The sequence below is a fragment of the Mytilus californianus genome, unplaced genomic scaffold (assembly GCF_021869535.1).
Source record: "Mytilus californianus isolate M0D057914Y unplaced genomic scaffold, xbMytCali1.0.p SCAF_1, whole genome shotgun sequence".
Lineage (NCBI taxonomy): Eukaryota > Metazoa > Mollusca > Bivalvia > Mytilida > Mytilidae > Mytilus > Mytilus californianus.
In genome coordinates this window covers 140,642,150-140,655,247 of record NW_026262581.1, presented here as the reverse complement: position 1 = coordinate 140,655,247, position 13,098 = coordinate 140,642,150, and the positions used below count along the sequence as shown (strand labels likewise).

Genomic DNA, 13,098 nt, shown 5'->3' with positions numbered 1-13,098 from the left:
TCGCTATTTATTCCATTCCTGATAAGTTCTAAAATTACACAACTTTTTCATCCAGTTGAAGCTATCTGGGGCCCTGTTTAAACAATGCACCATGCATGATACTTTTTAATGAGATCTGTTTAAAACATCGTAAATACTTCAAACAAAATATTTTTTGACTATAATTTGAGTTTCGAAAAAGCGGATCATAATCTATCAAAGTTTCGTATTGATCGCTTTCTAAATTTTTCCCTCCCTCAGCTCGTTACTGATGACCTTTGTTGTTTACCTGTTCAAGGCCTGTTGACCCAAACAGGAAGTTGTCTAAATGACTGTTTTTTCCGGATTGGACTAAATAGCGATAAGGTGTATTGTACCAGGATCAATCTCGCCAACTACTGCAGTTTCAACTCTTATATTGAGTGCACCAATGCCAATATTACCGTTAACCTTGGACGACTGCACTCAAACTGAAAGGATAAGCCATCATCACCGCCTCAGACAAACAGGGCATTCATGTCTCAGAAACAGAGGAAGAAAGTGGGATGACTTTTCAAACACTATCTTTTTGTCACAAATATCAACCAGAGATGTTGAAGGTTAGTTATCCTTAATTAAGTGGACGTTTAATAAGTTATATGGACACTTTTTGGGAGTCTAGATGGAAAGACAGTTTAATTTGTAATCAAAAGTGAGGGAATCACTACTATAAATATAATTTTGGTTGTATATTTTAATATATATGTCCGACGGACGGACGTTAAATCTGAGGTTGTTAGGCAAAATCATTTTGGCTTTGTGATGTTTTCGGTGGTTTTCAAATGTACTATTTGGTTTGTTGGTTTTCATGGTCAAAGATTGGTTGCTCGGAAATCTGTCAGCAAGCATATTTTAAATACAGATGTAAAACGACTTAAGGTTACTAGAGATAAAGTTTCCTCCAATGTTAAGACAATAGTATACAGTTGAGTGGGAATCTTGTCATGTCGGGTAGATCATACATCTACGAGTTGTTCTAGTGGTTAGGTACTGAAGAAGTAATAGTTGTTTTCTGATATTTAAATTATTTTTTTGAATGATATGGCTCTAGGCAATACCAGGAGAGAGTTTGAGACTGAACAATGTCCACTCGATGTAGATGTTCTCAATGGATTTCGGTAAATGCGGGGATGCATTTCCTGGAGTCAGGGTAATGTGATGTAAATAGTTTACCTGTTTTATTTTACTAAGGTACAACTTATTATTACTTTTATCAAGTAAAAACATTGTTATACAAACTCGTTTAGTTTGTCTACTTTGCTGACATATATCAGGCCACAAGTTATCTTATTCAAATTGTTTTACATTTGTGATTGTGTGGTCTATCTTGCTTGCTATTTGGTTTAGGTTTTGCTCATTGTTGAAGGCTATTCAGTTACACAAAGTTTCTAACTTCTACGACATTTGGTCTCTGGTTGAGAGCTGTCTCATTGTCAATCATACCTTATTTTACTTTTGTTTTACTAAATTCTTATACTTGTATTTTTTAGCTGTATTTTGTTACAAGACTAAGTCAAGTTTAACTTTATACAGTTATTACTACAGTGAAGAAAAAAAATTCCCCTTGTGCTCTCTTTTGTATTGTATGTTTGCTTTAACATTTCATGTCATGAAATAATGGATGAAAGCATGTTCATGGCAACAAATATATTTGTTATTTTCATTTATTACACAAATAGTTCTGTGAACAAAATATATCAAAGTAAGTAGATTTTTATCTTTTGTGATTCTCTCTTCATTTTACATATCTTCAATTTCTACAGAAAACAAAACCAAATCACCTGTTTCTTCAACACATCAAAAATTTAAACTTGCAATATTTTAGGATAATTGCAAAGTAGTTTGTTATACTATATAAAAATAATTCAAATAACAATAAAATATTTATACAGTATTCTAATTCTTAAAAAACCACAGCGAAAATTAAATTTAGATGTTGAGAACTTTGTGGCCTGAGATGGTTGATGATCTTTTATTAATCAAAGTTGAAAGTATTTAAAATAAACTCACATACTAAATGCAGAGTAAAATATAGTCAAATATGTAAAGGAGTAAGTTCACAAAAAGTTAAAATTGGCCCTAGGGTTTTGATGTTTTATTAATCAGGCCAAAATACTACAAATTTCAAATAGAAATAGTTGCTACATTACTTTGAATACGAAATAACCACATTATAAATAACAAAACAATAATCCCTTAATTATGCAGTATTTTTTTTTGTTATGACAATTAAGGATTTCTGGATCACGCCAAAGTAAATTATACCATGGAAGTAATATTTAAAAGGAATAACAACGACTAATTAGCATGTATTAACAGCCTGCAGAGCTCTGTACTAAAGTCATATGATTTTATCCAATTATAGTCTCAGCGGCAATACCCCTTTGGTTACTATCTGTGATACCGCGGTTGTAAAATGGCATCTGGAATTTCTTATCAGTCACGTGATTTTATCGAGTCCGGTAATTATAAAGCACCTGTGTGAAATCCGAGGTTTATTAATAAGAAGGTGGCGCTGTATCATATAAAACCTCTACCTTCAGAAAGAAGTCGTATGATGTAAAAAACTTGAAAAACGGACGAGAATTGTTCAACCTACAACAGTTTAGCATGGAAAATTGTATTTAATTTAGCATATTTTTGCTCTTTGCCGTTTGTTTTAAACTAGTATTTTCCGGTTAAAAGCGGATCCCGAGTAAAACAGTTAAATACCGATGAATCGATCAGGTTTCACATGATGTTGAACAAAATAATGTAGACAGATGTAGACATAGAATATTTTACTGTTGAAATGTGCCAAGTTTATCGAGATTTATAAAAATATTTACTTTCAAGTAATTGATTACGTTATTAAAACTGGACAATTAAAATCGGGATCATAAGTTCGTAAACATGTTAAATTTATATCTATTTTAAAAAAGTGTTTACAATTGAATACTAATATTAATGTAGCACGTTACAGCAAAAAGAAAATCAACCATACAAAACGAGCTTGACGCTATCTGTCTAACCGCAAATTTATTTTATATGAATTTGTTTATGTACAAATTAAAGAATAGAAACGTTTAAAATTGTGAATATTTGTTTTGCCTGGTATACACGGAAGACTTGGATTATTCGTATTTAATAAAAGGGGGTCGACACATATTTTTTTGTACAATCATCTTCTTAACTTTCAGAAATGGCTTCTTAATTAACTGGTTTTAAGTATTAAAATTGAAAATGATCCACCCTTTTTTCTTAAATTCAATATGTGATAACTGTCGGCCTAAACTATTAAGATCGAAAAAGACATAAATAGGAAAAATAGACTAAAATCAACATTGAATAACTGACTCTATTCGGTAGCGTACAGCAGCGGAATGTAACGAGTGAACTATTTGGGTTACTTCGTACGTACATACGACAACAACTGGTCTATTCGTAATTTTCCGGGAACACAAAATGACCGAAAAGTGTCAGTGATTTGATCTATCACATGCCGAGAGTCAATTACCATGCCATATATTAAACCAATTAACGAGTTATCGAAAGATGGGCGGTAACGCAGATGAAACCTTTGAAGTGACGACGTTGTTATTCCTTTCAATATTACTTCCATGATTATACTAAAAAATATTTTAAATAAATCCATGATTCAAAATATTTTTTAGTATAATTTACTTTCGCCTGATCCAGAAATTTCTTGTGTCTAAGAATTCAACATCATCATTAGCATCTTTTGGTTACAGAACATTTGGGAAAATAGGTTGCAGCCAAGTTTTTCCTCATACTTTTAGGTTAATAATATGCACAAAATCATCATATTTTGACCATATGACTTCCAAGCCTAGAATGTACTCTTATGAAAAGATTTGTTTTAGATAGAAGTAAGGCTTTGACTATGTAATGTGTGGTAGGTAACTTTTCCAAGCTTCATGATATGTGATAAGGTCAAGAATCTAAGATGAAATATATGACTTCTGATTGAATCACAGGTATCCATTATCAATCAGTTGTTGATTATTTGCACGGATGCAATTTAAAACTAGAGTCATAGGTATTTGTTAAATCAATTTATCACTCTTGGAAATAGTGCAAGCATGATAGCAATAGATAAATCTTTTGTCAATAAACATACAAGAGGGTTTGCATTTTTGTTACTCAAAAAACATGAAAAAGGGTGGGAATCAATGTCTCAGCTTCTCATGCTATCAAAAAAAAGGTAGATAGGAGGTGGTGTTGTCTGATATAAATAAAAAAACACTCCATCAAAAGACAAGAAATCAATAAACTACAAGTCACCATACGACCCTAAATAATCAGCAAAAAAACATATCATATAGTCAGCTATAACAGACCATAAAATAACAAAATCTTCGAGATATAAAGTGAGTCAACTCAATTATTTAAAGTAATACATTTGAAAATTTTATAAATTAGAGTTAATTTCTACAGGAATTTTAATCTTCAGAGACAGCTCGTGAAATTGTTTGCCAAATGTAGTTTTTTGATGAATCAACTGTTTGGAATTAAAATCAAATAATTTTGATTTAAAAAAATACAAGCAAAAAATAACGAAATGTGTAAAAACTAAACTTGGTTATGTATAAAACGAACACTTACAATTTCTGCAGCTGCTTTGTATATGAATTTATCGCTCATCCCACTGTCTATATCACTCTGCTCAGCTCTTAATAAAATTGCATATCACGGCTTTGTGACCTCAAATACATTGACCTTGCCTTTATGACTTTGACCCGGACATATCAGCAACATCATAATGTTTGAACCGACGTTGATATGTTTGACCCGAACTTATCAAGTCATCTTCCGGTTGCTGGTGAAACTAAGAAATAACTTCCAAAAGACGCAAAAACAGCCCGATAAATCGATTATCTCGACAAAAAGCTTCATATTGTGACTCGCAGCTGATATTTTACAATATCAACATGCAGACAATTTGATAATCGGTACCAACATAAATTCATTGACTAATTATTTATTTGTTTTTCTTCCTTCCTCCTTTTAATAAAGATTTTTTCAAGATTGATTGATATTTTTTTATCATATTCAGTGATATGATAAATCCTTAAATAAATAACTTATACATTAAATAAATTAACCTACACACACAGAACAGTACCCTAAACATCAATTTACATTACCAACATTTCATTCATAGGACGTTAATTACCAACACCATTAATAACATACTAGTAATTATTCTCATTACATTAATAACATAGTAATTATTGACATAACATTAACAACATAGTAATTATTAACATAACATTAATAACATAGTAATTATTCTCATTACATTAATAACATAGTAAGTATTCTCATTACATTAATAAAATGGTAATAATTGACATTATAGTAATTATTCTCATTACATTAATAACATAGTAATTATTGACATAACATTAACAACATAGTAATTATTAACATAACATTAATAACATAGTAATTATTCTCATTACATTAATAACATAGTAAGTATTCTCATTACATTAATAAAATGGTAATAATTGACATTATGTTCTAGTTCGCCAGACTTACACTAACATAAATTATTTATACAATAAAACTCAACACATGTATCAGAAATTAACTCTCCTTGTGAGAGTAGCATATTTTATTTATTAACCAGCTAAAAGGTGCTGTCACTTATTTTTTGCTGTGGCTCTGTTTGATGGGTTGCTGTAGACGGTACTGGTACAAACAAACTAGGAAATGCAGCTTCTTTGTAAAGAACTAAAGGAGTTGTAGACTCATGTATTAGTAATTTGTCTTCTTCTTCAGAACGGTGGTCTGTTATGGTTAATACAGGCATGGCAGTAGTACAAAGTATGCTACTCAGCCTAAGGCAGAACTTCAAATGATAACATTATAAATTACATTTAATTTATATAAAACAGCAGGCACGAGAAACAAGAGCCGAAATCATACGATACATAGAATACCTGTTTTAATTCGGAGAATAATACCTGCTATGCGACAAATTTCATCCAAGGAAACCCATTGTAAACATTACAGGTATTCTAAAACATGTGTTGATGTAAATAAAACACATGTGTTTTACCAAAATAAATACATGTGCTTTCGTACTATTAATAAATATATTTACATTAATAACGTAGTAATTATTGACAGAACATTATATAATTAAATAACATGGTGATAGTAAATTTACATTATATTACATACATTGTAATTATTTTACATCTTAATTATTTACATTACATTAAATACATTGCACATCTTTATAAATTAAAGCACCAACATGATACACTAAAAGAGAGAAAACATGGACATTCCTGAGCAGATGATTTTAATATTTGACATGCAATTGTACCATTTATACAAAGCAATAATATTGATTTCAGAGTTCGATTTTTTATATAGACTTATAATACAAATAGAAAAAAGATATTTATAAAACCATGAAAATGATCATGTATAATTTGTATTTATAGATAATTCTCACACCCTTTTCTGCCATTAGAATCCATGATTTTTTTAAATAACCTAGTGAAACTATGTAAATTTCAATATTCCTCGAGTTGCACATATTTTATGTATCCGAGGTAAAAGGGCAATAAGTAAAGAAAGCACTTTTTTTTGTTCTTTATTTTTTTTTTATTATTATCTTAATAGAAATGAAGGCTTCAGAGCAAATGCAATGTGATTTCCATTATAATTTATATTTCCAAGGGATATATATAAAAAAGAAGATGTGGTATGATTGCCAATGAGACAACTCTCCACAAGAGACCAAACGACACAGAAATTAACAACTATAGGTCACCGTACGTATTACTCGTTAAAAATATTTGAACAGAACTTATTTTCTTAAGTGTCAAAGACATTACTTATAAAAACCTAAGATATAAGTTTCATAAAATTCTGGCAAGAAGTGTAGAAGTGAGAGCGCATAGAAGACTGGACGGACGGATGGACAGATGAATGGACAGACATACACCCTGTATATCCATATCCTCCACAACATGTTACGCGGGGGACAAAACTAACAAAACGAAAAAAGCTTCTTTTGTCATTAACTCCAAATTGAAAACAAAAACATGTTTTAATCAAAAAAGTTTGGTGTAGAAGTGTAACGAAATCTTATATTTATAGATATTGCAAATGAATACAACTCTAAAAGTAATAAATAGTGCTGTAATATTGTAGAGTATTGTTAAATATATGGATTTTTAGCTGGATAAGACAGCAGCAGCAGTCTAAAAACCAAATCTGAACCAATAATTATATTATATTATATTCTTGCCTTTATGCATGGTTAGGCAGCTACAATTAGATGTTAAGAATGATGTGAGTATTTTGTATTGAACCATTATATTTTGATATAAATGGTGGGTAAAGATGAACCAAATCTATTTGCAAAAATGCAATTTTTCATTAATCCCCTAAAATTGATACCTAAAAAGGTACATTATTTTAAAATTAAATAAAAGCAAATAAAAATTTATATACTGTATTTACTCTAAAAATATGACAGAAATAAATAAAATGAATACTACAAGGAATGATCATTTTGTTGGAATGTGAAATGAGTATTAGTCAATAATGTAAGGTTTAATATAAGATTAAAACTGAACTGTTATGTAAATGTATATAACATCAGATTCAGTTGCTGAGACATGTAAAGGTTTATTCACTTGCACTTTCTTCAATCCACAAATTTCTAGTAAAGTCATGATCATTGTATTTCACTGGCACTTTCTTTAATCCACAAATGTAATTTCTAGTAAAGCCATGATCATTTTAATTCACTGTCACCTGTAACTGGACAATGGGGCCATTACTAACTTCTCGACTACAGCATATTAATTCTATAACAAACTAGTATATTCTCCTGGTTGATCTGCATTTCTGAAAATAATTAAATTACATAATACAAAGTAGCTTCTATGACGACTTCTATACAAATCTGTATTTTAATATGGATCATTTGTAATTTTATTTCTCTTTTTGTAAGTACAAATGGTCTCAGACTGGAGTATAAGAAGAATAATTTCAGGCTCAGGATTGGAGTTTTAGTGCAAAAGATATGGGGATTTGAATGTTCATAGAAATTGGATTAATATGCAGTGATATGTACAATTGATTTCAGGTAGGCAGTAAAAGTAGCATTTTCTTCAATTCCTCAGCCCATGGGAATTATTTTTACGTAATGTTGAAGACACCAAAAACCCTTCAGATGTAGCTAAAAAATTCGCGTATTTTTACATTTATTCTCTAGAAATTAAGTTCCTTGCATCTTATTCTATGGTCTTTTGCACTTCAAAAATACACAAACAGTTAAGCTCAGTCCATTTTATATTGTTTGATGGTGTATTAAAGTTGTATTCCTCCTTTTGAGGCACATTTAATGAGGCACATAAGGATTACTGACCCCAGATGTTCAGAGCCTCATTCTGGAAGTCCTGTACTTACCTTTTACAGCAACATAAACAAGACCAGAGACCACACCCAGTGTCTTCTCCCCTGTATAAAGCTGACGTTGGGGGGTCATTACATTTACATATAAACTCTGTCAGATCACTCTTGGGAAAGCCATGTTCATAGTACTCCTAAAAATAGACAGTCATTATAACAGCATTGTCTTTAAATATGTGATGTGTAGTATAACAAATGTATTGATCTTCTTAAGGATGTACACCTCTGAGGAGCCAAAAATTTCTAGAATTAATCTTTTTTTCTTAACCTGATTTTGGGGTTTATATGACTGCAAAAAAATAATTGGTGAAGAAAAAATCATATGGTGGTGCACTTCTTTTTTTGCTACGGCCCTTTGAAAGTACCTAATTTTGATGATTTTCCATCAATTTTTACCTATTTTTGGGCTATTATCGTGAAAAAAATCATAGTTCCACAATTAAGCTTTTTTTCAAACTTTCAATAAAGATAAAGTGGACCAATCTGAATAAGGCGAGACAAAAATTAAAAATAAACTGTTAACACAGAGATATGTCTCGCCTATTTGTTATTTTGATAATGCGAATGTTGAAATTAAAATAGCAATACTTTAACATGTAAGTTATGCAAATATTCAAAGTTAATGAACCATGACTGAAGGTACAGGGCTAAACAATCTCCATGGAAATGAGATGTGCCAATGCTAATAAAACTGCAAACCAAATACCATTGACTTTTCAAAAGATGTTCCCTTTAAACAAACCTAAACACAAACAATTGAAACATTAACTTGTAAACTATGTAAAAGTTTAAAAGTCAATGAACCATAATTAGGGGGTGGGGTTACATAATCTCCATGGAAATGAAACTTGCCAATGCTTATACAACTGCATACCAAATATCATTGACCTAACACTAGTGGTTCTCCTTAAACTGACCTAATCACAAACTAATACATGTAAACTAAGCAAAGTTTCAAAGTCAATAGACCTTGACTGAGGGGGCTGGGCCAAATAATATCCATGGTAATGAGATGTGCCAATGCTAAAACAACTGCATACAAAATATCATTGACCTACCACTAGTGGTTCCCCATAAACTGACCTAATCAGAAACTAATACATGTAAACTAAGCAAAGTTTCAAAGTCAATAGACCTTGACTGAGGGGGCGGGGCCAAATAATACCCATGGTAATGAGATGTGCCAATGCTAATACAACTACATACCAAATATCATTGACCTACCACTAGTGGTTCACCATGAACTAGACCTAGTCACAAACTAATACATTGTTGACCCCGGAAACAGCATAACTTTGTCTCCCTTTTTGACTCCGTCAAGGCGAGACAAAAACTATTGGTAGGTATTAATATATTTTACCATGCTGTCAATTTTGTAAATTTGTGATTTTTCTCTGTTTTGAGAACAAAATGCATATTTTTTCAACTTCTTTGTTATAAATGATTGAAAAAATACATATCTAAGAAATTTGAAAAGAAATAAATGTGGATAGTGTCCACATGTGGACACAGATGATGCCCCCGCTTGCATATCATATAGTTATAAAGGGACATAATTGAAGAACAGTAAAAGTGACGCTACCCAAATTTGAACTTGGTCTGAGTTTTGAGGTAATAAGCATTGTGTGTAAGTCTCATAACATTTGGTTGAGGCTATCTGTAGAGAACAGAAACTAAAAATTCAGCAATTTTTCTATTTGTAAACACGCATAACTCTAGAACGGTTGTGTATAAGTTTTATAACATTTGGTTGAGACAAACTAAAGTTAGAGAATTGAAATGAAAAATTCAGCAATTTTTATGTTTATCAAGGGACATAACTCAAGAATGGTAAAAGTGTCACCACCAAATTTGTACTTAATCTGTATTATGTAGTAATAAGCATTGTGTATAAGTTTCATAACATTTGGTTGAGGCAAACTAAAGTTAGAAAACGGAAACAAAAAATTTGTACTTGATCTTAGTTTTGTGGTAATGAATATTATTGGTTTAATAATGTTTGGTTGGGGCAAACTTAAGTTACAGAATGGAAACTAAAAATTTTGCAATCTTTCGATTTATAAAGGGGCATAACTCAATAATGGTTAAAGTGACACTACCCAAATTCAACTTGATCTGTGTTTTATCAGTGGAAGTCAAAATTTAACATTGCATTGTATAAAGCATTGATTGTAATTGATTCAACTATATGGACAAAGGAAGATAACTCCAATTTTATAAATAACTTGAAATTTAGAAGAAAATAAAATTTTTGCAATTTTTCCATTTATAAAGGGGCATAACTCTAGAATGGTTAAAGTGACACCACCAAAATTCAAACTTGATCTGTGTTTTGTGGTATAAAGCATTGTGTATACGTTTCATAACATTTGGTTGAGGCAAACTTAAGTAAGAGAACAGAAACTAAAAATTTTGCAATTTTTCCATTTATAAAGGGGCATAACTCTAGAACGGTTAAAGTGACACCACCAAAATTCATTCTTGATCTGTGTTTTGTGGTAATAAGCATTGTGTGTAAGTTTGATAACATTTGGTTGAGGCAAACTCAAGTTAGAGAACGGAAACCAATTTTGGGACGTACGTACGTACAGACGGACAAGGGTAAAACTTAATGCCCCCACCGCTACGGCGGGGGCATAAAAAGTGATATGGGATGTACATGTTTCTGGTAAAATCATTTCTTGTACCCCTCACCCATTTTCTTTAAATTTTGGCTAAAAAGACTGACTTGATTGTTGATAAAATTTGAAAAATCGATTACTCAAAAACTACTCATTGTAAATATACAATTTTTTCACAGAGTTAAGTTTGATTATAACATTTTTTAAATTCATTGATATTTTCCACTTGTATCACATATTTTGGAAATAATTCCAGAACGAGATTTCAATGAGACTGAAACCTCAGAAGAATACATCCTTAAATAATATATCTGGACTTTGTTTCTTCGTATCATTTGACCATAAACTTTGGACATTCAAACAATTTAACTTCTGGTGTACCTTAATCAATTCAGCAATCAGGTTTTATCATGATAGATTATTAAACTAGAGGCTCCAAGGAGCATTTTTTGCTCACCTGAATTTTTGCACAAAATTGATATAATGTGACAAAAATACTTGTTTTTTGGGGGAAACTTTGTGGCAAAAACTTGTTTTGCTGTCAGATCATATTTTGCCTATTCACTATTTTTCAAAATAATAGACAAAAACGAAAAAATTGATTTAATTTTGATGAACAGGGGGAGCAGCTCCTTTAGGAGACTAATGATGATTTCAATCATATCGTAAAGATACCAAAGGGATATTCAAACTTGTAAATATAAAACAAACTCAAAATGCCATTAAAACTTCAATACCCCATCAAGCCTCCCACTAAAACAGGTAATACCCCAATATGCCTCCCCTGTAAACTGGGAATACCTCAATATACCTCCCATTAAAACAGGGAATACCCCAATATGCCTTCCCTTTAAACTTGGAATGCCCAAATATGCTTCGTAAAAACAGGGAATACCCCAATATGCCTCCCAATAAAACAGGGAATACCCAAATATGCCTCCATATAAAACAGGGAATACCCTTATATGCTTCCCACTATAACAGTGAATACGAGATATAAGTGTGGCAGATATCCAAGGTTTGTTCATTCCTAAGTAATCTCAATTTGTTCTTGATATGAATAAGATTAGACTAAGGATACTACATCTTTGAGACAGCAACAGACGTAGACTTCAATTTAAGAGTCAAAATTGGGAGTTACAACTGTACAAAGAAATATCTATACTTCAAAAATACAAACTGAATAAATAAATATCTGCCAAACAGTCTAAATAGCCTCAATAATTACCTTAATAGTTTCATACGTATCCAGAATAACAGCAATAAACAAATTCAAAACACAATAAATAAACAGTGAGATAAATATATACAGGTAGATTCGACTGAAATACCACACCACCATATTCTTTGTCATTGTTGCCGAAAATGTTACAAACATGTCATCTCCATTGATTAATGAATATAAACACTCCGATGATGTACTCAGATAACGGAACTGAAAAAAAGAATAAGGAAAGATAAATATATCATATAAATGTCATAAATATATCCTATTTTTAAGCAAACACTCATATAGAAGGAATGAACAGAGAGGAATTAAATGAAAATACCACAAATATACCAAATTAAGTAATGTGTTTTAAAAAAATTATTCAAAGAGAAGAATTGGACAAGACTATGTGTCTGTAGGACTCAATGTCATACTCACACTATCATGTGTATATGTTAAATGAATTGTGAAATCATGGTCAACAAATAGAAATTAGGCATACCATTTAAAAGTTTGCTTCAAAGTGAACATGTGTACTAATTTTTCAAGTTAATTTGATTAAATTTACGACAAATCCTTTTGTGGCAGCAGAGCAGATTTCTCATCTTTAATTCTCACTGTGAAACTTTGCAGAATCTAGCTTTATGATATATTAAATATTTCTCGTCATTTATATAAATGAAATACTTGCCACTGAACTCTTAGCAAACAGTCAATAATAAATGATCAATCACATTACCTTTATATATCCTAACTTACTGTGGCGATTTTTATTAGTTTATTTTATTGTATTTAGTAGTTTTA

General features: G+C 31.0%; 1 protein-coding gene across 1 annotated transcript in view; it reads right to left on the bottom strand.

Annotated features, from left to right (window-relative positions):
• Positions 1 to 1,650: 1,650 nt before the first annotated feature.
• LOC127737427 (mucolipin-3-like) overlaps positions 1,651 to 13,098 on the bottom strand; it is a 57,048-nt gene continuing 45,600 nt past the window's right edge. Inside the window, exons 12-14 of the mRNA XM_052248087.1 lie at positions 12,313 to 12,519; positions 8,461 to 8,597; positions 1,651 to 7,896 (exon numbers count right to left, since the gene is read on the bottom strand). Of these exons, the coding sequence (XP_052104047.1) occupies positions 7,857 to 7,896; positions 8,461 to 8,597; positions 12,313 to 12,519 (384 nt within the window). The 3' untranslated portion in view covers positions 1,651 to 7,856. The remainder of the gene's footprint in view (positions 7,897 to 8,460; positions 8,598 to 12,312; positions 12,520 to 13,098) is intronic.